At 41.2% G+C, this 27,116-nt stretch overlaps 1 protein-coding gene across 3 annotated transcripts in view; it reads right to left on the reverse strand.

Annotated features, from left to right (window-relative positions):
- BCAT1 (branched chain amino acid transaminase 1) overlaps positions 1-27,116 on the reverse strand; it is a 99,441-nt gene that overhangs the window by 44,204 nt on the left and 28,121 nt on the right. Inside the window, exons 1-5 of one of the 3 annotated variants that reach the window (XM_045811865.2) lie at positions 24,601-25,449; positions 23,446-23,517; positions 13,614-13,814; positions 3,514-3,624; positions 536-655 (exon numbers count right to left, since the gene is read on the reverse strand). In XM_045811865.2, the coding sequence (XP_045667821.2) occupies positions 536-655; positions 3,514-3,624; positions 13,614-13,814; positions 23,446-23,517; positions 24,601-24,819 (723 nt within the window). In that variant the 5' untranslated portion in view covers positions 24,820-25,449. Of the gene's footprint in view, positions 1-535; positions 656-3,513; positions 3,625-13,613; positions 13,815-23,445; positions 23,518-24,600; positions 25,450-27,116 lie in introns of those variants that run through there. The other 2 variants (XM_045811866.2, XM_045811868.2) reach the window with 2 other exon arrangements.

Raw genomic sequence — 27,116 nt, forward strand, 5'->3', positions numbered from 1 at the left:
ACTCTGGCTCGCAAGTTCCTTCCTTAACTCTCGTTGTGAACTTCATTTTCAACGTTTCTGTGGGGGAAGAGGGCCTTCCACTCCCACTCCTTGGTAATCCCAGGACTTCAGGAAAATGAAAATAAAAAGCTTTACCACTTCTACCTTGGAGAACTGCTGCCAAGACAAGAGACACTACACCGAGGAATGCCTTTGAGGACATGCAGGAAAATACGAGGAAATACTGGTGAATCTTGAGTAAGAGAAGGCAAACAGCCTTGCTCACTGCTCACTCTTTGACTCATTACATTGGTAACTATGGCTGGATCACAATGGTGGAATTAAGTCGTTGCGACAGAAACCATATGGCCCACAAAGCCTGAAATATTTCCCATCTGGCCCTTTAAAGAAAATGTTTGCTGGCACCTGGTCTTGATAATCAGGAGGAAGGAGTCATTTATGTTATTGGGGGCTATTTCAAACGATATCCTAAAAGTTTTACACATGAATAAACGATGATAAGCTGCCCACCCAGAAACAGGGAGTCAGTTTGTACCTCAGTTCCGATGAATGTAGGACGGATATACAGACTAGCAGATGTTGAATAGGGGACCCATTCTTGATCCAATTTCACAAGCTGTTTAATACACTCTAAAAGCTCTTCCTTGTCAAATACCTGAAAGAATGGAAAACATAATGAAGAGTGGGATTTTCCTCCACTGTAGCAATAAGAAATGATCCTCATGAAAGCTTTAGACTGTTTAAAAAAGAAAAAAAAAAAAGTAGTAATAGGGGTGCCTGGGTGGCTCAGTCAGTTAAATATCTGCCTTCAGCTCAGGTCATGATTCCAGAGTCCTGGGGTCGAGTCCTGCACTGGGCTCCCAAGGGAGCCTGCTTCTCCCTCTCTCCCTCTCTCTCTCAAATAAATCGATCAATAAAATCTTAAAAAAAAAGTAGTAATAATAAAACCAAACAAGAATCTTTTTCTGTCATTTTTTCCTCCAAAATTGTGATGGGATGTAGAGGAGATAAAAATAGTGGATCCCTACCTCTTTCCATAGCAAATATCAACTACAGTTGGATTACACATTTAAATGCAACAAAACATTAAGACTTTTACAAAGTAAAAATTAAAAAATAGCTCTGTCACCTTAAGGTAGAAAAGAGGTTTTTTGTTTGTTTTTTAAGATTTTTTATTTGAGAGACAGCATGTGCATGAGAGTGGAGGGGAGGGACAGAAAGAAGGGAGAGAGTCCTTGAGCAGACTCTGCACTGAGAAGCAACAAATTGCGTGAAGTTATTCGTAACCCATAACTAGCCAAGAATCATAACCTGAATATGCTAAGATATTCTGAAAATGAGTAAGAAAGACACAGATGCCCCAACAGGAAAATGGACAAAGGCAAAGAGCAGTTTATTGCTAAGAAGAAAAAGCTTTTCTTATACTAGATGGGTGACAGTTTGTAAAATAAGTAGTTTCCACTCACTTAACAGGGCAAAGAAGCATACTCTCAGAGACGCGTGTCATGGGTTATCCAAGGTTGAAATGAGTCAGAAACACACATCCAAGTAGAACTCATGACAGCAAGAATTGGCTACTTAAACAAGAACTTAGAACAGAAGCCACAGCACAATAATACAGAAATCGGGATTGCCAATCATATAGGACACATCACCACCCTGAGTCACCGAAGATTTAGTGGAAACAGAACTTGACTAGGAATTAAAAAGACTTGCATCCATGGGGCGCCTGGGTGGCACAGCGGTTAAGCATCTGCCGTCGGCTCAGGGCGTGATCCCGGCGTTACGGGATCGAGCCCCACATCAGGCTCCTCTGCTATGAGCCTGCTTCTTCCTCTCCCACTCCCCCTGCTTGTGTTCCCTCTCTCGCTGGCTGTCTCTATCTCTGTCAAATAAATAAATAAAATCTTAAAAAAAAAAAAAAAGACTTGCTTCCAATTTCTTGCCCTGTGCCTTTATTCTGTGACTCTAGGCAGGTCATTTACGCTCTGAGTTTTCTTCTAGGAACAAAGATGCTATTAACATGTACAGCACTTTTTTTTTTTTTAAACACATTCCTTCTTGAGGTTTACCGTTAGTATTAAACAGAGAAGGAATGTAAAACCACACAACACAGTTTATGGCAGAGCTGAGGTCCAACAGATGTTATTTCCCTTTCCTTCTGTCCCCACTTTAAAGTTATTTCCTGGTAATTTGTCTGTAATGGCACAAGAGTGAAACCATCCTAAAGAACTTACCTTCACTTTTCTTCTGGCACTATATCATGGCCTCTGAAGGAGGTGGGGGGGGGGGGGAAGAGTTACAAAAATAGGGAGGAGAAGAAGAGCCTGGCTAAAAAGGAGTAGTTACTTGGGCTTCTTCACAGCACAGCTTGGGCTAGGCTCCTGGAAGTTAGGTACACAGAATTTGCAAAAGAAGAAAAAGACTCCTTCAGTTCACAAAGGCAGCCTGGTTACATCTCAGGGAAGGGAAGTAATCTAAGACACCTCCTATCTAGCCGTGAGTCTTAGGATCTAAATCCAACCCACCATATAATGAGTTCTGCTCTTGAACAATGTTATAGACAGTCACCAAGGGCCATGACAAACCATTTTGATATCAGTTTCTTAAAAAAAATAAAGCTTGGGGTAAAATATCAAAATAATTAAATCACCACAAACTTGCCTGTGTCCCAAGCAATTAGGCAAAATACTCCCAAAATATCTGTGTGGTACACCTTATTTTCCATTTCACATATTATAATTTCATAGCGTCTTCAAATTTTATTTATTTTAAGGAGGGCATGTATTGCATGGTGCACTGGGTGTTATACGCAACTAACGAATCATCGAACTTTACATCAAAAACCAGGGATGTACTGTATGGTGACTAACATAATACAATAAAAAAACACTTAAAAAATCAAATTTTATTTATTTGTTTGAGGTATATTTTTCTTCCTTATCCTATAATCTCCTATATACACGTTAACCTCCCCAGACATTCATGAAGAAGCAGAATGTGGAATTGCTAATTAGTATTGATTATTTTCTTGTATTTTTACCTCACTGATTACAAAGTAGATCAGAAGTAACTAAAGTGTTCTTACGGTTTCTACTGAATATTGATCTAACTACGGTTGAACCTTGAACAACACGGGTGTGAACTGCATAAGTCCATTTGCATGTGGATTTTTTTTTTATATAGTACGTACTGTAAACGTATTTTCTCTTCCTTGTGTTTTCCTTAATAACACTTCCTTTTCTCTAGCTTACTTTGTTATAAGAATCAAGTCTGTAATACATATAACATACAAAATGTGTTAATCAACTGTTTATGTTTCGGTAAGGCTTCCAGTCAACAGTAGGCTCTTGGTTAATTTTTCGGGGGATTTTCAACTGCCTGGGGGTCAGCACTCTCAACCCCTGCATTGTTCAAGGGTCAACTGGAATCAGAAATGATTTGTTTTGTGGTACATTCACAGTGACCCATCACATCAAGAGAAACACAAAAGAAACTCCTAAATTTACGTACCGGCAAAGTGGCCCTCACAGCAGACTGATGCATTCTATCCATGTTGAGGTTTGGCCGAAACAGTCGAATTTTATTATCTACTCCTCGAAATGCCTTCAATCCTTCAAATAACTAAAGAAAAGAGAAATAAATCTTAGGGGATAAGTAAATGAAAACAATCTCTGTGTTTAAAAGACTGACTGTTCTATGGGCGCTCATCTTCTTCATCATGTCAAGCTGTTGACAAAGACCAAAGATCTCCAAATCTAGACAAGTAGATAGTAGACAACAATTGGCAGGCTGGTTATTATAGCTGGGCTAAAAAGAAATTCTTTCAGTACCAGAATCTGATAGGAATTCAAAGTTATCCTTTCCTTAGCAGGAGCCATACCACCAAATAACACGTCCATGGAGGTGGGAAGAACACATCTCCAATCACGCAACGTGGGCTAACTGCCCAGGCAATGAAAATGGATGGAAAGAACCCACCCCTGTTGCCCTAAACACGCATGCATCCTTTCAGTTAATCTGGCTCACTCAAACTCTGAATATTAGATAATTTAGATGGGAACCAGGGCTGGGTTAGTCCCCCAAATCATAGAAGCCAAGCAGCTCAAGACCATCCTATGGTAGGGCCATGCCACTGTTCTCAAAATGCCATGCCAGACAAACCACTGGGCAGGGATGTTAAAAGACCCTGAAGTAGCTACATGCTGATAAACACAGAGAAAAGAGAAAAATCAATTTTAGTGGGAAATTTTAACCCTGGTTCTCTAAATAACTGACAGAACAAACAGGCTGAAACTCAGTAAAGATATGGAAGATTTGAACAACAGGAACAACAAACTAACCCAGTGGACAGAGAGAACCCTGCACACACCACCTGCAGAAGGTATGCCCTTTTCACACATTTTCCAACCAGAAATCAGTAACAGAAACAGGATGACAAAATGACAACATTTTGGAAAGGAAGAAATTCATCACTAAGTAAAGTATAAGTCAAAGAAGAAAAATAATGGAATTTAGAAAATCTGTTGAACTGAATGATAGTTGGGCCCTCAGAAACTTGTAGCCTTAAAGCTTGGCTCACATGAGAAAAGAAATCTAATCATGTAGCACAATTTCAGAGCATTACATTAGATTTAAGTGAAAATATGGAACTTATTAAATGGAACAGGAATAAAGCTTCAGTTAAAAGAGAAGTTTGTCAGATTGGACTCAGTTGAGAACATCTGAAACACACCTGAAACAAAAAGACACAGAAAGCAAAATATCATACAAATTCTTTCCAAAGTAAAGGTGGTGAGGTTACATTATTAGTAAATACAAAACGAAATTAAATTTTAATTTTAAGAAAATTAACAGATTTTAATTAGTAAATACAAAACAAAATTAGTAAATACAAAATAAATTTTTAATTTAAATTTAACTGGAGATTAAAGAAAGTCACTTCATAGGGTTCCATTTACTTCATTTACTTCACTTTAATTTTAAAATTGTATGCACCTGATGTTGGTTCAAATATATGTAAAAATTATGATAATCTCATTAAGCAACACAGATGCAAAAATACAAAAGGATAACACAGCATGACAAAATTGCATCTATCTCAGGAACAGAGGTTGATTTAACATTAGAAAAATCAATTACCAAGATTCATTATATTAACAGCTTAGGTGAAAGAAACCTACATGATCATCTCATTAGATATAGTAAATGCAACAGATAAAACTGAACGTTCATTTGAAAGATTTTTTTTTTAAGTTTCCCAGATAACTAAGAAGGAAACTTTGGTAAGTGATAAAGAATATCTACAATGACCTTGCAGCAAACATTATACTTAATGATAAAATTTAAAGCTTTCCTTTTCAGAGTGGGAACATCACAAATTGCCTGCTATGACTACTTTAATTCAATACTATACAAGTGTAATAAGGCAAATATATCAAATATATAATCAAATAAAAAGCAATAGGTTGAAAAAAAAGTAAAACTGTCATAGATCATGAAACATAGATAAGATTAAATATATAGAAAATATGTAGAAAATCCAGGAAAACCAACATCCTCTTTTGAAATCATTTGGTTAGGCAAGGTAACGAAATGCAAAATTATATTCCTACGTAATAGTAACAGAAAGCAAAAACACTATTTACGATAGAATTAAGAGAGGAATATTTGGGGGCAGGGAGGGCCTAAGAAAAGAGAAGACCCATAAGGACAATATAAAACTTTATCAAGTCATTAGAGACCTAACCGAATGCAGAAAGCAATTGCACACTCATGGATCCAAAGACGCAACATCATAAAGATGCTGACTCTCCCAAATCGATTTATATGTTCAATGTAACCCAAATGAAAATCATGTCAGGGCAATTTATTTTCTTTTAACAAACTAAATTACAAAAGTTGACTGACTTGATAAACTGAGTTTAAGAGTTATATGGAAAAGCACATGGCTGAGAACATGCAAAGCACTCTCGAAAGAAATAGGACCTGTCCTAGGCAGACACCAAGACTCAACGATTTGGAAATTAACACAGTATGGCGTTTGTGCAGATAGACAAGTAAACAACGGAACAGAATAGAGATCCAGATAGATAATGCGATGGAAAATGGAGATCAGGAAGCAGACCCATACAAATGTGGTAGAGGTGGCATGGCATATTTCCCTTTATTTGAGGGAAAGAGCGCACATATATGTGGGGGCAGGAGGAGAGCGAGAGGGAGACAGAATCCCAAGCGGACTATGCACTAGGTGCAGAGCCTGATGTCGGCCTTGATCTCATGACCCTGAGATCACCCACCTGAGCCAAAACCAAGAGTCGGTCTCTTAACTGTCTATACTGCGCCCCAAAGAACAGTCCTTTTAAATGGTGCTGGGCAACAGGGTATCCGCTGGGAGAAAAATACAGATCAGACCCCTATTTCATACAAAAATCATCTTCTAGGATTAAAGACTTCCATGTGAAAGACAAAATCAATAATACAGAAAGACGCCTTTATAATCTCAGGGTAGGAAAAGAATCTTTAAACAAGACCCAAAACTACCAAATATAAGGCAAAGATTGATAAATTCAACTTAAAATTTAAATGCATTTCTTGTCATCAAAAAATTAGACTAAAAGAACAGAGTATAAAAGAAGATACTTAAAATACTCAAAATATATAAAGCACTTCTACAAACCAAAAGACAACACAATAGAAAAATGAGCAAAAGATCTGAAAAGGCACTTTAAGTAAGATATTCAATTGCCCAATAGACATATGAAACGTTGTTCAACCTCTTAGAGTGGAAATTAATATCACAGTAATGAGATGCCATTACACTCAAGCAGCTAAAATTTTAAAATCTGACTATATTAGGAGTTGGCCAGGTTTTGGAATAGAAATGTTCATTCATGGCTGGTGGGTGTAAAAATTGGTAAAACCACTACAGAAAATCGTTTCCCTTTTCTTGTAAAATTAAAGATACATCCGATGACTAGCAGCACTATTCCTCGGGAAATCCTTACACACTACTTCTCAAATCTTCTGCATTGGGATGTCTTTAGACTTTTGAAAATTATCACTTCTCAGCCTTTTGGCTAAGATCAAGTGTAAACTTTTAAAAATTATGAAGGCTCCCAAAAGCTTTTATATATGCAGTTATTCTATCAATAATTACCATAGTAGAAATTAGAAGTGTGCCATTTAAATTTATTTAACAACAATAAACCATGACACGTGTTAACATATTTTAATGAAGACTATTTTCCAAAAGGCTTATCTTAACGTGTGGCAATTTTTCATTACTTTGAATCTTTCATGAGTGGCTTCATGAAAGACAACTGGATTCTTTTTTTTTTTTTTTAAGATTTTATTTATTTATTCGACAGAGATAGAGACAGCCAGCGAGAGAGGGAACACAAGCAGGGGGAGTGGGAGAGGAAGAAGCAGGCTCATAGCGGAGGAGCCTGATGTGGGGCTCGATCCCCTAACGCCGGGATCACGCCCTGAGCTGAAGGCAGACGCTTAACCGCTGTGCCACCCAGGCGCCCCAGACAACTGGATTCTTATACCTGCTTTTGCTCTTGTGGTGTGCTGTTTTGGTTGAAGTACACAAAGAAAACCCCAACCTCACACAGATACGCAGCTGAGAAATGGAGAAGTATTTTTTGATAGCCTTTTCAAATACCTGTGGTTATTCTTCTCTGATACCACTTTAAAAGTTAACTAATGGTAGTTCCTTGAAGGTGAGCTGCAATGCGGAATTTGAAGCCCTATCAATGAAGTTTTCATATTCTTGTTAATTTATTAAAATCCAACAGTGTAGCAGAGTTCAACTAAAGAAGCAGAACAGGAGATAGCTATATTATTACCAGATTTATTATAAGAAATTGGCCATTGCAATTGTGGTGGCTGGCTAAGCAAGGCCAAAACCTGTAAGACAGGCCATCGGGGAGAGAAGACGGCAAGCAGGCTGGGATGCCCAGGCATGAGCAGCAGCTCTCCCACCAGTGGCGATCAGGAAGGGAGAGACAAAGGAAAAGCAAGCTAGGTCTAGCTATGTGTGGAGTCTCTTAGCTCACAGAAGTCCTGAGGTCGGGCTCACCCAGAATAAGTTCCCCTTTGATTAACTTGAAGTCAGCTCATTAGGGACTTCAATCACATCTACAAAATTCCTTCACACAGCACCTAGATGGGTGTGGACTGAATACCTAGAAGAAGGTTATGTGTATGCAATAGAGTGGTCATGCCTCCCTCCGTCCTCCATCACTCACAAGAGAATATCTTGTCGGTATTCTAACTAGAAGGAGACTGAAAATCAAATCCTGGGACTGCAGTTCAGACTAGCCAAACTGACACATCAAAAGCCATCACAGTCTGTCTGGCATTTTGAATGGATCTTAACTCATGCATAAATTTGTAATGTCATGCAATGGTTATGTGGAAAATGTTGGTTCAACTTCTGCAGATCTTCCAAAGGTTAACACCTTTTTCATACAATGTATTTTAAAAAATCTGTTAATAGTACCATTAACATCATCAAAAAAACTCTTAAATAGTGGAAAGCTTGTGGCAGTGGATACAAATTTTCCAAAATCCTAATTTTGACTTGAACGTTGAATTTTATCATTGGCAACAAATATAGTCCATTGTTTTGCACTGTCACTTGGTTCATTTTCAAGAAAACACCTGCAAAATGCCCAAGTCTGAATAACTATACTTCGTTCTTTCAAGTAAAATGGTTCTAGGTGAAAAAAACAGCCGGTTCAGCTCACAACACACACACACACAAATCACACAATTACTATTCCTTGAGACTACCGTAGTAGTATTTAAGGATGCAGAAGTGCTTTAGGCAAAGTTGCTATTTCATCACATAGATTAAAATGACATTTACTTGAGTCAAAATTTAATATTAAATTAATTACTGCTGCTTTACCAAGAATATTCTTCAGTAAAGCTGATGTTCTTTATACTTGAACACTTGGCGGTATAGACTATAATGGCTAAAGGGAAGCTGGTGTCAGAGTCTTACTGCAGATGTCAACACAGTGAAAAAGAAACACACGGTCATGGTATTAATGTGAAGCATTTTAACCTTGGCGACCTCTTGAAAGGGGGCCTAAGGGCCTGTGAACCACACTTCGAGAACTGCTTAAAGAAACTTATAAACAAGTACGCCAGCATACTATGTACAGGAATGTTCACAGAAAAACACCGCCCAAATGTCCACCAACAGGAGACTGAATATATTCACATAACAGCATACTGTTGTCACAGAGTACATGAATGTGGTCCCTACCACTCTGGAACCCAGGCAACCGGGGCCTCTGCCCTGAGCCCCACCCTTTGGAGAGCCTCTCACCTCTGCCTTCCTCCAGCTGTGACCTTTCCTTGGGGCAAGCAGTCGTCTGGACTCTAAGTTCCTTTTTAGACCAGGCTCCAAGTACCCACTTCCCTAGAATGCCCTGCCCAAATGGCCCCGATCCATTTTCAGAGCCTGAATGACTCTCCATAGGTTCGTCCTACTGAAAAGAGGTAGCACCACTGGTGTGCCCATGCCTGAGACCAACAGATGGCCATGGGTTATCTGTTTACACATGGTGTAGGTATCTACACGTGTGTGTGAGGCTCCTCGTGGCACAGGATGGAGCCAGAAAAGGAAGAGATACAGTGGATGAACTACTGGGTTTCTGTTTGCACTTCTGTCCCGGGCCCCACAGATATTCGCGTTGGTCCAGGATGAATAGATTTTACATAATATTGACCTCAAACAACAGGCGGTGCAAAGCACTCATTTGTAAGTATTTTTTAAATAATAGTACACATGTTACACATTTTTTGTCAAATTCCATTTTAACTATTTCAACCTGGAAATGAACTATTATCAAGTTTCATATTTTATCCAAGTCCCCTACTCATGGTTCATACTTCACTATTTGAAGTCTTCACATAGGTATCTATTTAAAAAATACTTTCATGGGGTGCCTGGGTGGCTCAGTCAGTTAAGCAGATGCCTTCAGCTCAGGTCATGATCCCAGGGTCTTGGATCGAGCCCCACATCGGGCTCCCTGCTCAGTGGGGAGTCTGCTGCACCCTCTCCCACTGCCTGCTGCTCCCCCTGCTTGTGCTCTATCAAATAAATAAATATAATCTTTAAAAAATAAAAATAAGCAAAGAATACTTCCATAATTAATTAAAAAAACACATGCAGTTGCAGATCTCAAAATAAAATGCATTCTAAAATCAATAGGGCTGATGACTGGAAAACGATATTTAAGAAGATTGCTCATATACTCACTTTGAAGTTAAAAAAATACAATTACAACTATTATTGAACTGGTAAGTCAGGCTGGTGTCCAAAAATGAAGTGTCCATACGTGGGTTGGTATAAGAGAAACAGTCATACCTGTGAAAAAGCCTGGAACACAAATGTTTCAAACATATTTGGGAAGAAAATTTTTGTAATAAAGAATCTGCCTGTTAGTGGGGATTGAAAGATTAAAAATATATATATTGAGGGCAAGATCACGTCAGTTTGCTTGTCATCCTTTCCTAAGCACACTGCACAGCCCCAGGGAACCAAGCAGGCACTCGACATCCACCGCACCAGTAAGTAAAAAGGAAATCGAATGAATATGCCTCAGAAAATTCCAGGATCCAGCTTTGCACAAGACAATCACCCTTCCTAAATCCCCATGACAATGTCCTAGCATTTTGCCTGCTAAATGAGCCCAATCTGAAAAAGCGAACTAAATGCATTCCTCTACTTCCCCATTTATCACTGATATGTATCACAGACTGTATTTCCAAAAACAGCCACACAATATTTTCAGTCCTACATGCTCTTCTGGAAACTTGACATTCCTCATCAAGAAAGGTGTAGCTCCTTTTTTTTGAACTGCAGCAGCCCTTTGTCACGGCCACGAAAACAGTTACGACAGAAGTCATGCTGTGTGATTTGGGGGTTAGGACAGAAAAAGAACTAGAGCTTCCATCTGGGCTCAGTGTCGTGAGACACACAGCTCAGAGCCCGAGGCACCATGTACCAAGTCTGACTACTCTGAAGCCACCATACTTGAGAGACCACTTGGAGAAAGAGGGAAGCTGGCAGAGCCTAGCTTTTTACCCTCATCCTTTTAAGTCTCCCCCCCCAGGCACCAGACAGGAGTCAGGAAGGCTTTGAGCTGACTCCAACCCCAGTCACCACCTGACAGAAACTGCATGAGAGACCCCAAGCCTGAACCACTTACGCCATCATGGTCAACCCCAGAATCGTGGAAGATAAAAACAAAATGATGGTTGTTGTTTTAAGCCATTAATCTGTTACACTGCAATTGACAACTGATGTAATATACAATCCACTTCATGCTAAACACTTCTTGTAACTATATTGTAAATGGAACAGTAATAATACAGAAAAGTTTTCCTTTTTTTCTTTTTTTAAAGATTTTATTTATCTGATAGAGAGATAGAGAGCACAAGCAGGCAGAGTGGCAGACAGAGGCAGAGGGAGCAGCAGGCTCCTTGCTGAGCAGGGAGCCGGACGCGGGGCTTGATCCCAGGACCCTAGGATCATGGTCTAAGCCGAAGGCAGATACTTAACCAACTGAGCTACCCAGGTGCCCCAATATAGAAAAATTATCAATTTTACTTAAGAAAGGATAGTAATTTAAAAAATCTTTAAACTACCCTGGTCACAAAAATCTAAACTGGCAAAACAAAGCAAACTAGCCTTCTAACTCCTCTAATTAGATTTCCAACAAGTTTTCAAAAGCCAGTGGCCATCAAAACTGTTTTCAGCTTTCAAGTCACATTAATCCTTTCTCAAGTACTTCCCATAGGCCACCAGTTCTCAAAGTGTGGTCCCTGGAGCAGCGGCATTACCATGGCCTGGGAATTTGGTGGAAATCAGAAACTCTGAGGGTAGGACATGTGCTAAGCTTGAGACCACTGCTCTAAGGTTTGCCATATTCCTTCTTTCAAATTTTTAGGGACTTCCTTTATTTCATTTGCTCTTTATTATACCCTATGACACAGGCAAGGGCGGCTACCACTCCTCTTTTATAGTTGAAGAAACTGAGGCTTGGAGCAAATAATCAGAACTCATCCAAGTGGATACAGTGAAGACACAAAGCTGGGATGGAAACTGAAGACTCCACAGCCAAGTGAGTACATGTGGGCATTGCACAGGTGTCCAAATTATTCAAATTTATAATTTTGAACATGTGAATTGGACAGGGCTCTTTGTAATTTTAGTGTATATGTTTAGGAGTGATGTCACAGGGAGTAGGAACTCAGCATTTGAACCCTGTCTCCTCCCTTAATACTGTGTAATCTTGGGGTACCTGGGTGGCTTAGTCAGTTAAACATCTGCTTTCAGCTCAGGTCACGATCCCGGGGTCCTGGGATCGATCCCCATGTCAGGCTCTCTGCTCAGCGGGGAGCTGCTTCTCCCTCTGCCTGCTGCTGCCCCTGCTTTTGCTCTTGCTCTCGATTACTCTATCTCAAATAAATAAAAATCTAAAAAAAAAAAAAAAAAATACCGTGTCATCTTGGCTGAGAAACTTCTCTTTTCTGAACCTGCTTCTACAAAAGATAATGCCACTTTAAGGGTTAACAATAACAGCGAACAACTGGGCTCTCATTATGCACCAGGCATGGCTGTATATGCTTACACAAATTACCTTACCTTATCCTTATAACAGCTCTATGAAAGAAGGACTATCACTACCTCATTTTATAGGTAAAGAAACTGGAAGCACAAAGAGATTTTAAATAAGCTTCCCAAGTCATAGAGCTCCCCATGGAGCAACAGAGAGCGAACCTGAGCCAGGAAGTCTGCCTACAGAACCTGAATGCTTAACTATGTGTTCTCACTTAAGATATTAAATGAGGTGACCCATATAAGGTGCAGAGCACACTGCCGGAGTTTAATAAACACAAGCAATTTTATCATTATTGTTATGAATACCTACTACTTTTACTCCCTCAACAGGTAGGCTCCTGCTTATGTCCAGTACCCCAATATTCTGGGAAAGATACCCAACACATGACAAATGAGTAAAATAAAATGCGGGTCAAGGGAATGAGGAGTGTATTGTGGCTCTCGGTGTGTATCCTGACAAGGACTAGAGAAAGCATTCTCGACATATTTAATATTTTATGCTTATAATTATTCCACTCATGCCTGAAGGATGACATTTAATTACACGTCTCTGAACACATATACCTACACGTTAATGCTGGTCATAAAAACATGCAGTAAACACTAAAATCTAACTGTAATACTGTACTCAGTGACACCTTCTCAGTCGTTAGAAAATCTGAGAAGTGACTCAGTAAAATATTAACAGTCCTGGATTTTCGATTGCATATTTTCTCATCCACTGTCCTTGCATTTGCTGCAAATGATTTTTTTATTGACATTATGGAAAGTTCAAGATTATCTGAAAGATTAGTTCTTAAGACTTACCTTCAATCCAACTGTCTATGGGAAAAGTGTTAAAGAAACTTATGACTTCGAGTCAATGTGATAAAGCCCATACCGCCCAAAAGCTATTTTAGCGGGAAGAGCTACTACCCACAGTGAGGATCTAGGACGTCACCATCATTGATTCCCATGTACTTACTTCCACGGCGTAGTGGAAAGCTGATGAGCCAGGGTGCAATGACAGGTTTTGAAGAGGCCTGATACGCGGTTTCTCCCATCCAAACTCTGAGGACCACTCTACCGTCAACATGTGATCCGTGAAAACAGTTCCGAAAACCAGAGTACTTGGGTCTGGTTTTTCCTTTAAAATGGTGGCTGGTGTGATTATTAGATCTTTCGCCTGGGGAAGAAAAAACGGCACCATGAAGGAAAAGTTACTGAACATCCACTGGCTGGACGATGCAGCGGGTGAAAAGACAAAATTTAGGTCACTGGCCAAGAAAAAGTGAAATCATTTGACTTTTAAATGCTGGCAACTAACTCAGAAATTTAACAACACTATGTGAGCCAAACAAATCATGTTGGCATTCGGAATCTGGCTTGGTGTTTGAAATCTCTGCACTAATAAAGACCAGAACCAAATTCAGTGATATTTAGAAACAGGGACAAAATAGCAGAAGGGGTAAAACGGCGGAAAAAGGAGCCTTCGCCCTCACCACAGGACTCCTACTGAGCACTCAGGACCGAGGCAAGGAGGGTCTTCTAGAGCAATGACAGCAACACTCATAAGGATTTGTTAAACTAAAATTAAAGTCATTAAGAACTGAATCTCTTGTGATGGCTGTACTCTAGCTCCCTCAAAGAATTCTTGGCACAAGCCTTCAAAACCCCCTGGGTGCGTTATAGAAGAAAGGAGCAGAATGAAACAAATGTTTTCCTCTTTGAAAACAGAGAAGTCGAGAATGAACACCAAGATATAAATCCTCTATTCTGTGTTGAGGAAACAGTGAACAAAGGACCCCTTATTGAAAGAAAGATAAATAAGAGTAATAGGAAACAACTTCACACAGCAGCATTTCACCAACTCCCCACAAAGCCAGCTTGCCCATTACAAATGGCCAAACGCATACACAGCCGAATCGCAGTACCGTCACTAACTTCACAACAGCTGTAGACTGCCCACAAAACCATGGGGGAAGGAGCCTTCTGATCAGTTAAAAGACAGTATTAACCAGGGACAGGTTCGACTTGTTAACAGGTAGTAAGGAAGGTCAAACTCCACAAAAGTACTCATTACCCCCCAAAATCAAGTACAGGAGTTCTCTTTAGATCATCGGCTCTTATCCTTACATTTAAAATGATCCAGGGGCACCTGGGTGGCTCAGTCGGTTAATCATCTGACTCTTGATTTCAGCTCCGGTCCTGATCTCGGGGTCATGAGATCGAGCGCCGTGTCAGCTCCGCGCCAGGCATGGAGCCTGCTTAAGATTCTCTCTCCCTTTTCCTCTGCCCCTCCCCGCCTCGAGCACACACTCTTAAAAAATCAATTGCTTCTGATTAATTCACTGCCTTATACACACCTTAGTCATCTGCTATATTATGAATGACAATCAGTTTTATTTTTAGAATAATATTCAGCTGAATGTATTCTAAAACAACAAGAAAGCTCACATTACAGGGAAGCCTAAGGCACTAAAGACAACATATTACTGTAATTTTCAGGTTTAGTAATGCTACTTTGGAATATGCCAATAAAATGCCAAATTTGGGGGCAAATGGACTTTCTTCTACCACTACTTAATCCAAGTAAGTAGATTAAGTTGAAAACCTTTACTCAGTGCAAAAAAATAATTTAAAGGGATACACTCCAGCTCAATTATTTTGTTCCATGAATCCCATTTCTCTCCCTTTATCCTCTAGATCTCAAACCCCAAGGAGGATGTGGGCAAATTTCACCTGCAGGCTAAATGCAGCCTTCTGACCTGTTTTGTAAATAAAAGTTTTACTGGAACATAGTCACAATGTTCTTTTAGCTTTAATGATGGCACAGTCCACTAATAATGACAGAACCCTTCCTGCCCTCAAGCCTAAACTATTTACTATCTGACCCATTAAAAAGTTTGCCAGTCCCTCTAGACTGTTTAGACAAGAACGAGGTAGATATTCCAGTTAATCCTCCTAGCACAGTGCCTCACACACAATACATTTTAAATACTGAAAATAACATTCGGCTAATTTCAGATGTTCTCCCTGATGGATGACAGACCCATCCGCAGAAGATGGCCAGGATTTAAAGTGAGTAAAATTCTAACAAACTTTTCATTACATGAATGGTTTCACAGTGTTCTTGCCCAATGAAGCACTTGGGACTCTGCTTTAGTTAGCTTTTTTCAATGGCTTTTCTTAGTCCTGGGCTAAGAAAAACCTGTAATCCTATCAATATAGTAACAAACAATGCAAATTTTTACCTACTAAAACTACTAATAAAAGTTTCTCAGTAGCAGGGGAGGGTAGTAAGACCCCAAACAGAAAGATGAGAGTAGGTAAAAATGGAGAAGCGAGAGTGTGAGCATTTTTTCTACATGCCGAATAGGGGGTATATCTTCAATATCGCAAAGGCAACAGACCTTAGCCTTTCCCCCCAACGACAGAACCAACACTTTGCATGGTTCTTCAAAAGTGAAATAAAAATCACCTTCCCCATTATTTGTATCATTAGCAAACCAATGCTCCCATGAGCTAATCAACAAGAAATCAACCTCACATGATCCTTATACCTTTCAGGATTTCTAAGCTCCCCAATCAATAACCACCTGCCGTGAAACCAACAGGCTATGGATACTTTATATCAATAACAACCTACATATATATTTAAAAACGAGACTATGGCCTCATATCAAACAACTGTAGGGTAATTTTTTTTCCTTCCCTTGTTCTTTCTTCCTTATCTGCTTTATTATTCTTAGCATTCTGCCTTTTTATTCACTCAGTGAACACTGACTGGACCAACACAATGGCCCAGGCACTGCAGAAAGCAAGCACAAGACAAGAGATACAAAGACGTCTTCTGGCCCAGCCCCTCCTTCTCAGGCAAGCTCACGGTCAGCCGAGGACAGGAAGCAGCCACTGCGAGCAAGTATTACTCAGTCAACCTCGATCTGTTGAGCTACTGTGTACCTATTGCTATAGGCCCAAAAGAATCTCAGGGAATAAAACAAGTCCTGTTCTCTTAGTGCAGAGAAAACAGTACAAAGAAATAAGTGGATAAAGAGAGGTCGGGAGGTGATTAGTTCTATGAAGAAAATGAAAGCTGCTTAAAAGGATGGCGTGGGGAAGAAAAAGCTTATTTTTCGTGGAAAGGGTGGGAATGCCCTCCCTGATGAGGTGTCCCTCCAGCAGTCTTGAATGAAGGAAGATGGCAGTCCATGTAGCTATCTAGAGGCAAAGTATTTGAGGCAGAGGAAGCAAGGGCCCAGTGCCTGAGATGGGAATAGACTTGGCATGTTCAAGGAACTGGAAAGGCTCAGTGTGGCAGGAATTCAGGAAACGTGGGGGAAACGGAATGGCATAAGAGGTCACAGAGGCACTGTGGCTGCTGGACAGGGGAAAGAGATGGACCAAGAGAACGAGTTACTTCACACTACACTGACCAACATACCAATTCTCCATGGGTTCTAGCTCTGTGCAATTAAGAGTATACACCGTCTGGGGCTCCTGGGTGGCTCAGTCAGTTGAGTGTCTGACTCTGGATTTTGGCTTAGGTCATAATCTCAGGCCCTACAATCAACCCCCACATTGGGAGTCTGCTTGAGGATTCTCTCTCCCTCCACCCCCCCCCCACTCGTACACACTTTCTCTCTTTCATAAATGAATCTGTTAAAAAAAGAAAAAAAAAAAGACCATACCCCATCTCCCTTATTTCCCGGGCTGCTAGCAATTAAAATAACCCCTGCTTACCCCTTTACTCCAGGCAATCTGAAGTAGCCATCAGGGATAATAGTAGAGACATGGCCACTATGCTTTAATTTCTTAATTTTTTAAAAGTATGAAGGAGCAAAGCAGGAAGGGGGGAGAAGATAGTTTGACGGAGGTAATATATAAGAATCTGGGTAACACTGAGCTTTTTCCTTGAGCCTCTACATTTCCTTTTTTGCATCAGGGATCCTCAGCTCTGGCTACGCATTGGATTTAACTATGAAACTTTTTAAAAACACTAAATCACACTCCATTCCAGAACCGAACCAGAATCTCAGAGGGACAGGGCAGGGGAGTGGTTGGTTGGTTGTTCAAAGTTACCCAAGTGATTCTAACCGGGCACTCAGGGCTCAGAACAATACCCACTATCTCCCTTGAAGATTTCAGCAACCAGAAGAACAATGGTTTCCAACATTGGCTGCTAAATTGGTTCACCTGGGAAGTGTTTTTTTTGTGTGTGTGTTTTTTAAGGAAATACCACTGTCCATGCTGTACCCAAGATGCACAAAAACTCAGAAAAAAAAAAAAAAAAAGAAACTCAGGTGTGGGACTTCACATCAATTTTCACTGAAGGCTCTCCAGGAGATTCCAAGGCACTAGAAGGGCTGAGAACCACTGAAGAGATTCAAGTCTCATTTGTGAATTCTTATCAAAAGCCATACATTATTCCGTAATCAAAGGACCTTGGTTACCTCAAACTGAACGTATCTAAAATAGAGAATATATTTCCTCTAAAACTTGATCTCTATTTCTCATATCATACTACATTCTACTTCTTTACTTCTTAATCCTTAATTCATCTAATAAGAGGAATGCATGTTTATTTTAAAATTCTACTGTAAAGGGAAGAAAAATGAAAAGTATAAAATCCCCAACTTTCAAAAAATAAATAGATCAGTAACAGTCCCAACTAGTCCCCTGACCACCACATTCCCACTTCCCAGACATGACCTCCATTAACAAGTTCATTGTGCATGTTTTCTTTTATTTGCTTTACATCTTCATTACTTCAAAGAGAACTTACCATTCTTAACAACATTCTCCCAGCCCTCGGTTTCCCCTATCAGTAACCGAGGCACCCGTACCTTCACGAATCTCTTTAATAAGTCTGATTCCTCAATTTCTACTACCCCCTCTGTAGCAGCTATCCTGTATCTCTTCCCCATCTTCTCTCTGGACATCATCACATGCTTGGTCATGATGTTCAATGTCCATGAAGAGCTAAATGGCTTACAGATAAGTCCAAATACTTTAGCTGTAAAATCAAGTACCCCAAGTATGGCCCGAACGTCTTTTTTTCAATTCTACCTCTCATTAACGTCCTGCATCAACCTTTTACTTATCAGTTAGCAATGCATTCAGCTGCAAGTAAGTCAAACACACAAGTAGGAGTTGTTTTCTCACGTTAACTCTGGAGAAACCAGGCCTGGCGTAGCCCATAATCTCAAGGCCCTGTGATTTTCTTAGCCTTCTCCTCAGGGTCAAAAGAAAGCTCACTACAGCTGTAGCTTCAGCTTTAATAAGGTCATCAAGGTCTAAAGATAGGAGAGGAGGATAACAGCAGACGAGTCTGCTCCCTCTGATTTCAAGAGCAACATCTTCCCAGGAATTTCCGTATGCCTTATTGGTCAGAAAGGTGTCACACTGATCTATCTAACTGCAAAGGAGGCTAGCAGGGCAGGTCAGAGAACTGCAAACAATCTGTCAACAAGGAACATGGGTGGGCTGTACTGGGGGTACACAGTGCCCCAGTGCCTGAACACTGACCAGCTCTTAAGCGTTGTCTACACGCCTCTGTTTAACATGGAAGGACTAAAACGTGGCTACAGATGCCTTCCCATCCTCACCGCTTTCTTCTTCCCCATCATTTCCTCCGCCTGTAACACGGGACACATGGTGCAACCAGTTTATGCCAACTCCTTTCTTCCTGTAGGAGGAGGTGTGGAAACTGTAGCACCCCATCTGGCCCAGCAGTCTGGTGGTATCCTCAGCTTTTCAAACTGCCTAGCAGTTGCTCATACAACATCTCTATACAGACATCCCAACCCCCAAAATGTTTGGTTTGGCTCTATAAAATCTTTTAATTAATTTGAACAATTGGAAAAGGGAGTCATTTCTTGGGATTATGCTGAACTCTGATTTAGCACAGTAACTGTTATAACATCAAATATGGGCTAATAATTCTGTTCTAAATTTCACTAAACACGGATTGATCTTCGTGATCAATAAAAATTTTAATTAAAATTATTTCATAAATCAAAAATTTTATAAAAACTGTAGTTTTTATAAAAATCATGTGTACTTGTTGTAGTTCATAAAAGACCGTTTTGTTACTACAAATCCTTAACCAATTTTAAGAATGATCATGGCCCAGTATATAATTGTTACTTTTCTGAACTCTCTCCTTAAAATATCTCCAGGACCACCCACAGTGATCCACTGTCCTGTGAGATCAAGTTAGTTAATGGCAAAGATATAGAACAAGGTGTTTTTATGCTGGACTTAGTGCTCTTGTAATTATAACTTGGTACTACTAGTTAAGTTTCTGGAACTGAATACAAATGATTAAATTACCAGGTATTCTATTTTAGTAAACCACTACATCCTTTTGTAAGATGTGATTTATTAATGATAGGGATAGCAACCCTCTTTCTAATTTGTAAATAAGGACTGCCCTACATGCAGTTTTCAAATACACAATTGAGTGCCTTCAGAATTTGATCGAGAAGTCTAATTTCCTTCATTTAAAACAATTTCTAGGGCTCCTGGGTGACTTGGTTAAATGTCTGACTCTTGATTTCAGCTCAGGTCATGATCTCGGGATCGTGAGATGGAGCCCGGGCTCCATGCTGAGTGTGGAGCTGCTTAAGATTTTCTCTCCCCCTCTCTCTCTGCCCACCCTGGCAACCCCCCCCCCAACGTGCATGGACTCTGTCTCTCTCAGAAAAAAAAAAAAAAAATTCTGTAAATCTGGATACTAAAACTAACAGCTTTTAACCTGAGCTCCAAGAGAAATTACCTAAGACTACTAAATCAAAGCAGTTAGTACACCGAATGAAACTCAAAAGTAACCAATATCAGCTGAAGGTTTGTGACTGGTTTTGAGTAGATGTGAAATCTAGTCCTAAGGGGAAAAAAATCTTTGGCATAAAATAAACAAATTTTGCAAACAGTTTTTATCACTGTTTAGAAACCATTTCCTTTCCAAAGATGGATAAAAATAACAGTATTTGTAAAATGACACTTTCTCCTACATAATTAATCTGTCTCCTTCCGATGTTCCACGTTCTCGGATGACTTCAAAGTCAGGATGTTTCAGGCCATATGCTTGTGGAAGAATTTGGAAGGCCACAACGGCTGGATTGTGAAATGACAAGAAATATTGACAAAAACAAAGGATATTAAAAACAACAACTTCCTAACTCAAAATTCATCTGCTCTGAAAAGGGGAAGCCCGGAGCAGGCTAATGCAACCTGGTTGCACCTGAGGGCTGTATCCGCCAGCATTCAGGCCCCGTCTCTTGTTTACCACTCGATATCGCATCCATACTTCTCTGCATTGGACACAATACTTAAATGTTTAAAAGCTATCTCTGCGTTACAAGTTTATCAGAAAATGCATAACTTTGTTCTACACTAAGCACATTTTTCTTACTCTATTTGAAAATCCTTAGGTACTATGTTCATTATCTTTTAGAGATATTCTTTTAAAATCTAATAGAGGGGTGCCTGGGTGGCTCCATAGGTTAAGCGGCCAACTCTTGGTTTTGACTCAGGTCATGATCTCAGGGTCCTAGGATTGAGCCCTGCATGGGGCGGGGGGAGGGGGTCTGCTTGTGGATTCTCTCTCCCAGTTCATTCTGCCCCTCACCTAGCTCGCTTGCTCTCTCTCTCTCTCAAGTAAATAAATTAATTTTTAAAAAATCAAATCAAATCTAATAGAAAGGTATGAAGACGAGAATTACAGATTTGGAGTGTCACATTCTGTGGAGATCTATAAAGCGGGGGAAAGTGGAAGAAACAGACAGCTAATCTCTTTGAAACAAGGAAGGCTCTTGAGTCCACAGAAAGATTCTGTACGGTTCCCCAGTAATAAGGCATCATTTTTGGGCCTTGTTGGGAAACTGCATGCTCACTTTAAAATGACTGCATCAAAATGGGGGAGGGGATGCAATATGAAAACTACCCATGAGAAACTCAAAAGGCAATTTAAAAATACAAATGGAGGGGCGCCTGGGTGGCACAGCGGTTAAGCGTCTGCCTTCGGCTCAGGGCGTGATCCCGGCGTTATGGGATCGAGCCCCACATCAGGCTCCTCTGCTATGAGCCTGCTTCTTCCTCTCCCACTCCCCCTGCTTGTGTTCCCTCTCTCGCTGGCTGTCTCTATCTCTGTCGAATAAATAAATAAAATCTTAAAAAAAATAATAAAATAAAAAAAATAAAAATACAAATGGAGTAAAGAAAAAAAACTTTGCTTTTTGTCAAAAGCAAAAATGGTCCTATAAAACCCACCATTTCCCCCCAAATAATCAATTTCATTTTTCATTTGCCTCATTACATATGCACTGTGAATACAACCACCATTACATGTTTTAATATGTAAATACAAGTGTAGAATGTCAGTACAGCCCCCTTTAATTAAAACCTAATATACAGAAATCTAAATTCAACAGATTATTTATACTATGAATTAATTTTTTAAAAGATTTATTTGAGAGAGAGAGAGCATGCGCCGGGAGGGGCAGAGGAAGAGGGAGGAAGAAACTCCAGCAGACTCCTCACTGAGTTCTAGCCCGAAGCAGGGCTCAATCCGCGCCCCCTCACCTTAAGATCATGACCCAGAGCTGAAACCAAGAGTCGGACGCTCATCCGACTGTGCCACCCAGGGGCCCCAACATTATGTATTAATTTTAACTTTGTAAAAATTCCCTATGTATAAAAATACAAAGGCCTTTTGGAAAAAAAAATCACACTTGTCTATATACCCTTTGAGGAATATACCTATTGTATATAAAATAACCCTGAGAGCTGATCAAATAGTCCATTTTATGTCATTCTTTCTAGAATCCATCTCTCAATATCTAAGTCCCCAGAACATATTAGAATTTAGTCTTCATAGACTAGGTGAGCGGATTAGATCAGCTACAAGGCTATAGATGATATTATCTTTAAAGGACCAGGAATATTACAGGCAAATAAAACTCAAAAACTTATTCTAGTAAGGAAATTACTATATTCTATCTTTTTTTTTTTAATCCTGAGAGCAGAGACCTTATCTTGAAATTATCTTCAGATTTCCAATGCCTACCACATAGTAAGAGCTGGGTGTGTGGGAAATCGATGAGTCAAGTTTCCACTCCCTCTCTGAACCCTGCCAGGATGTGAGATCATTAGGACACTCTGTGCTATGGATGACAATTGACAGTGACTGAAATAGGCAGGAGAGTAGAGGCAGACATAAAGAGAAGCAAAACCCTCCATGGCTGGTGGGAAGCAGTGGGGTGGGGAGGAGATAATGATTCAGAGAGAAAATAATAATACACCTTATATTTGCATTTTTATGATTTTCAAAGTGCTTTTACAAAATTCTTTCTCATTTACTCCTCATTAGTCGCCTGGGAAGTTATGAGATCTAATATATAAACCCTGTAATTCAGAGAGACAGTAAGGAAACACAACACATTGACTGTAAAATGTTTGGTGTTGCTTTAAAGAGAAAAACTGTAAGTGTAACTTCTTCCACTAGTGAAGGGTTATACTTATTTATACAATCAGATAAACCTCTAGGTGAATATTTACAAATTATTTCCAAGAAAAAATTATGATTCATGAAATGAATTAAACAATTAACTTCCAGGTAATTTTATATGTAAACACATTACTGCTCCCCAAATGACTCCCTGCCACCCCCGCCCCCCCAAGAATGGAATTTAAAATGTATGACAGCATATCCAAATTACCGTATAACCCACACAGTGAAAATTGTCCAAATCTCAACAAGAAATGGATTTATTCAGTTGACTGCTGTTTCACTTAACCTCTGGCAAATAACTCACCTTGAAAGTCCCCACCACCTCCTTTGATCCCGCTTCTCCGGTACATTCTGGGGAGCATCCGTTATTGCAGTCCTTAAAGAAGAATTAAATTCATTAAATAAAACCAGGTGGGTTACTGCGGCCTGGGGTAATCAGTAGCACTCACCATCATGCCGGAGGCTCGGCTCAGGTACCCAAGCAAACAGGAACAGGAGGGTCACGAGCCCAGGCACCAGCCTCAAAGGAGAGCGTCCAGGGAGGGCTGTCCTTCACTTTCTACCCTTCCAGACCACGCAGCTGTTTTCGTCCTCCACCGCTGGCTTAGGGCAGACTGGTTAAATTCCAGGGTCGCCCTACAGAGCCAGGGTTCACCAGCAAAGAACAAGAAGGTAATTGTCCCCCTTATATCCGAGTGAATAGTCTAGACTAGGGTTTTAAGCCATTTATAGAGAAATCTCCTGGGCGCGCTCAGCCTCGTGGTCTTGTCAATCACTGGTGCACAATAGCAAGACTGGAAAGGGATGAGGACGAGAATGAACCATTTCCTCCAAGGGCAGGGTCCTGCAATGCAGGCGCATCAACAACAAACCTCACAGGTTAAGAACAAAACCTCAGGGAATTACGGAGTAATTTAAAAGATACTTAAGGACACAATGGAAGTGGGACGAATTGGGAAAAGGTGCAGACCTTTAAAAAAAATAATAAAATAAAAAAGCCTGATCTGCTAAATAGCTACGTGCGACGGAGGGGGGGGGATGGGGCAATCCAGGGAGGCAGAAGCCTGCGGTCAAAATATTTTGGGGTGGCGAAAGCACGCAGGATGTGGCTGTCAGTTCTGGCAGCCCAGAAATTCCGCTTTCCCCTCCTCCCCCAAAGCGGCTTCCATGGCGACCCTCACGTTCCCTGTGGCTGTCCGCGCCGCGCTCCGGAGCGGGTCACCGCCTGGGCGCTACACCTGGCCGGCAGGGGCCGTTCCAAAGCGGAGTTCGCTGGCGGGAGGTCTAGATTTCGGTTACGGTTGGGGAGAGAGGAAACGCCTGGGTGGAGACGGAGCGGCGAAGTGCGGCGAAGCAGGATGGTGCAGGAAACGCCAGCAATGCGCCCGACCAGGCCGGCTGGCTTCGGAGACCCGGGGTCCAATCCGCCCCCCTTCCACAAACGCCCGGGTTCGGGTACCTGGCGGGCGAGGGCCGCAGCGGCGCGGGTCGGGCTGGCCATGGGGAGGCTCCCGGAGCGCGGGGCTGCGGAGAGCGGCGGCGGCACGCAGCGCGCGGCTGGACGCGAGAGCGGGCGGCGCGGCCAAGCCCCGGCGCACGGACTGCGCGGCGCGGGCTGCCACCACCGGGGGCCCGGCGCCAGGGCAAGGCGCAGGGAACGACGCAGTCCCTCCAGCATCCCTGGAGGAGGAGCTTCCACCGGTCTGGTCCTTCTCTCTCTTCAATGGGTAAAACCAAAGCCCTTGTCCCCGCCACCTGGTCCCGGGCTGGGGCACGAGAGTGCGCGCCGCAAGCGAGCGCCTTTCCAAATGCAGGCACTTCAGGAGCATCCTTATTTACCAAACAACCTGGGTAAATGGCCCGGAAACGCCCCTCGGCCAAGGCGAAGGCGAAGGGGAAATTAATTTACATTAGGGGAGACTTTCCTTGGACACGCCGACGAAGGGCAGTTTCAGCCCCCGAGTTTGTAGCCCAGGATTAGCAGTTGTGCGCTGGCTCTCATCTGCCACCGACCCCCACGCGCAAACTGATGAGGAAAAACGTGAATCTGGGTTTTCTTTGCGCCACCCACTCGAGTCGGATTTGTTGCGGGGTGTTGCAGGGCTACCAGGCTCACATCTCTTAAGAGCTCCCTCTGCCCAGAGACCTCGATGCTACTTAGATGCACCCACTCATTCAGGGTTTTCAGGCAAAATAGACTATCAAGAGCTCCCAATCGAACTGACCGTTTTCTGATGTAAGCCCGTGAAAGCAATATTTAGAGAGCTGATAAAGCGACCTTTGAAAGGGAAAAGGAAGCTACTGCCTCCTCTGCGCTCTCTCAGGGCAACGTCAGCCTAAGTTATGAGCTTTTCTGGGCTTTAAAATTAATAGGAAGTGGTGACTTGAGCTGATTTGTTCTTGGAAAGAGGGAGGGCCATTTATTCTGGGTAAGAGCGGTTAAATCTGGTCTGGTTTTAGAATTATTTCATACAGACTTAAAGACAATATAGCTCTAATCTTATCAACTCAGAAAACAACATTCCTTTCTCCCTTCCTCCCTTCCTTTCATAAAAGGCATAGAAAAGCCTCTTATGCTTGGGGTGGAGTCCAAAGCTTCGAAGACCATACAGCCCCGGCAGGTCACAGGTCCCTGGAAACCAGTCGCTTTGAAGAAATTTAAAATCAAATTAAAAGAAAACAAAAACAAAAACACTACAGACTAAGTAAACTCTAGGGCTGCCATTTTCCAACCTTGTCCCCATGCCTAAAAATAAGAAACTCTCAGTTGAAGAATTAACAATTTATTTGCATTCAAAAGCTTGGTTTAACTGACTACACCAGACATGCATTAAAGGCCTGTTATTGTTTTAAAGGTAGATACTACACAGCTCCAATTTTCTTGCTATTTTAAATGTTACTTGTAAATCCTTGCTTTTCAGTCAAGAAACCATATATAATACAAGAATGAGGTTATTAAAGAATTACCACAGTGCCACTTGCACCTCTCATCTCTTCAGAGTCAAACTTTGTCCAGGTGTTATCTGTATTAACAGCTTCTATTTCTTCCCACTTCAAGTGGCTGAAGTTTGACTCCTGTCCAATTATTCCACCTGAACAAGGTTCCTAATAGCCTTCATTTTGTTCAGCCCAACGGTGGTGTTTCCTGTGCATTTTCGTGGCTGACCCTGTATGGTGATGGCTCCCAAATATATGTTTTTTTCAGTCCACCTCTCTCCTGAGCAGTAAGTACTTAGGGCCAAAAATCTGTCTAAAGTATTTATTGTGTATGTAACATCTGCGAAGGCGAAGACACTGGGGACACTGAGCTAGGTGCTGAGGATGCAATGTGGGCACACCTCCATCCCATTATCACGCATTGCCTTTAGCCATATAGAAAAATGTTACCTGTGTTAAAAAGCATCAACTAATCCTACAATTGTAAAACTGCAAAAATAACGCGTGCTACCTGTGTTTTACGAGCCTCCAATAATGGAATGTATCCCGCTCGGAAAGTCTGGAGAGGCTTTCCAGCTAGGGATCCTTCACTAGAGACCTGGAGGATAAAAAATATTCACTACAAGGGATGACAAACATCTGGGATGAAAGTGAATTCTCGGAAAGGACATCTCTGAGAAGGGAAGGAATGTGGTGCTTACAGGAGACAAAAGAGAGTCGGGGCGGAGTGGAGACAAGCAGAGGGTGCTTGGTCCAGGGTGAGACTGGGAGCATTGGCAGAGAGCCAACCAGGTGTAGTGCCTTATAAAGAGAGTTAAAGGATAATTTCCCTGATAAAGGTAAAAGCATGACTGTCATATACATATAAAATGAACTTGTATTATAGTCTATAGTCTTGTATTAACTCCTGTAATGAAGTTACCAGGCAGATGTTAAACCTTGTTGGAGGAACAGACACATTTCCGGGTCAGAAACGGTGACATGAATTTGCAATGGACATAAAACTGGCTTTGCCCACAACTGGGAAGCTAAATTAAC

This window comes from Ursus americanus, chromosome 25 (assembly GCF_024610735.1).
Source record: "Ursus americanus isolate L20-20 chromosome 25, mUrsAme1.1.p, whole genome shotgun sequence".
Classification (NCBI taxonomy): domain Eukaryota; kingdom Metazoa; phylum Chordata; class Mammalia; order Carnivora; family Ursidae; genus Ursus; species Ursus americanus.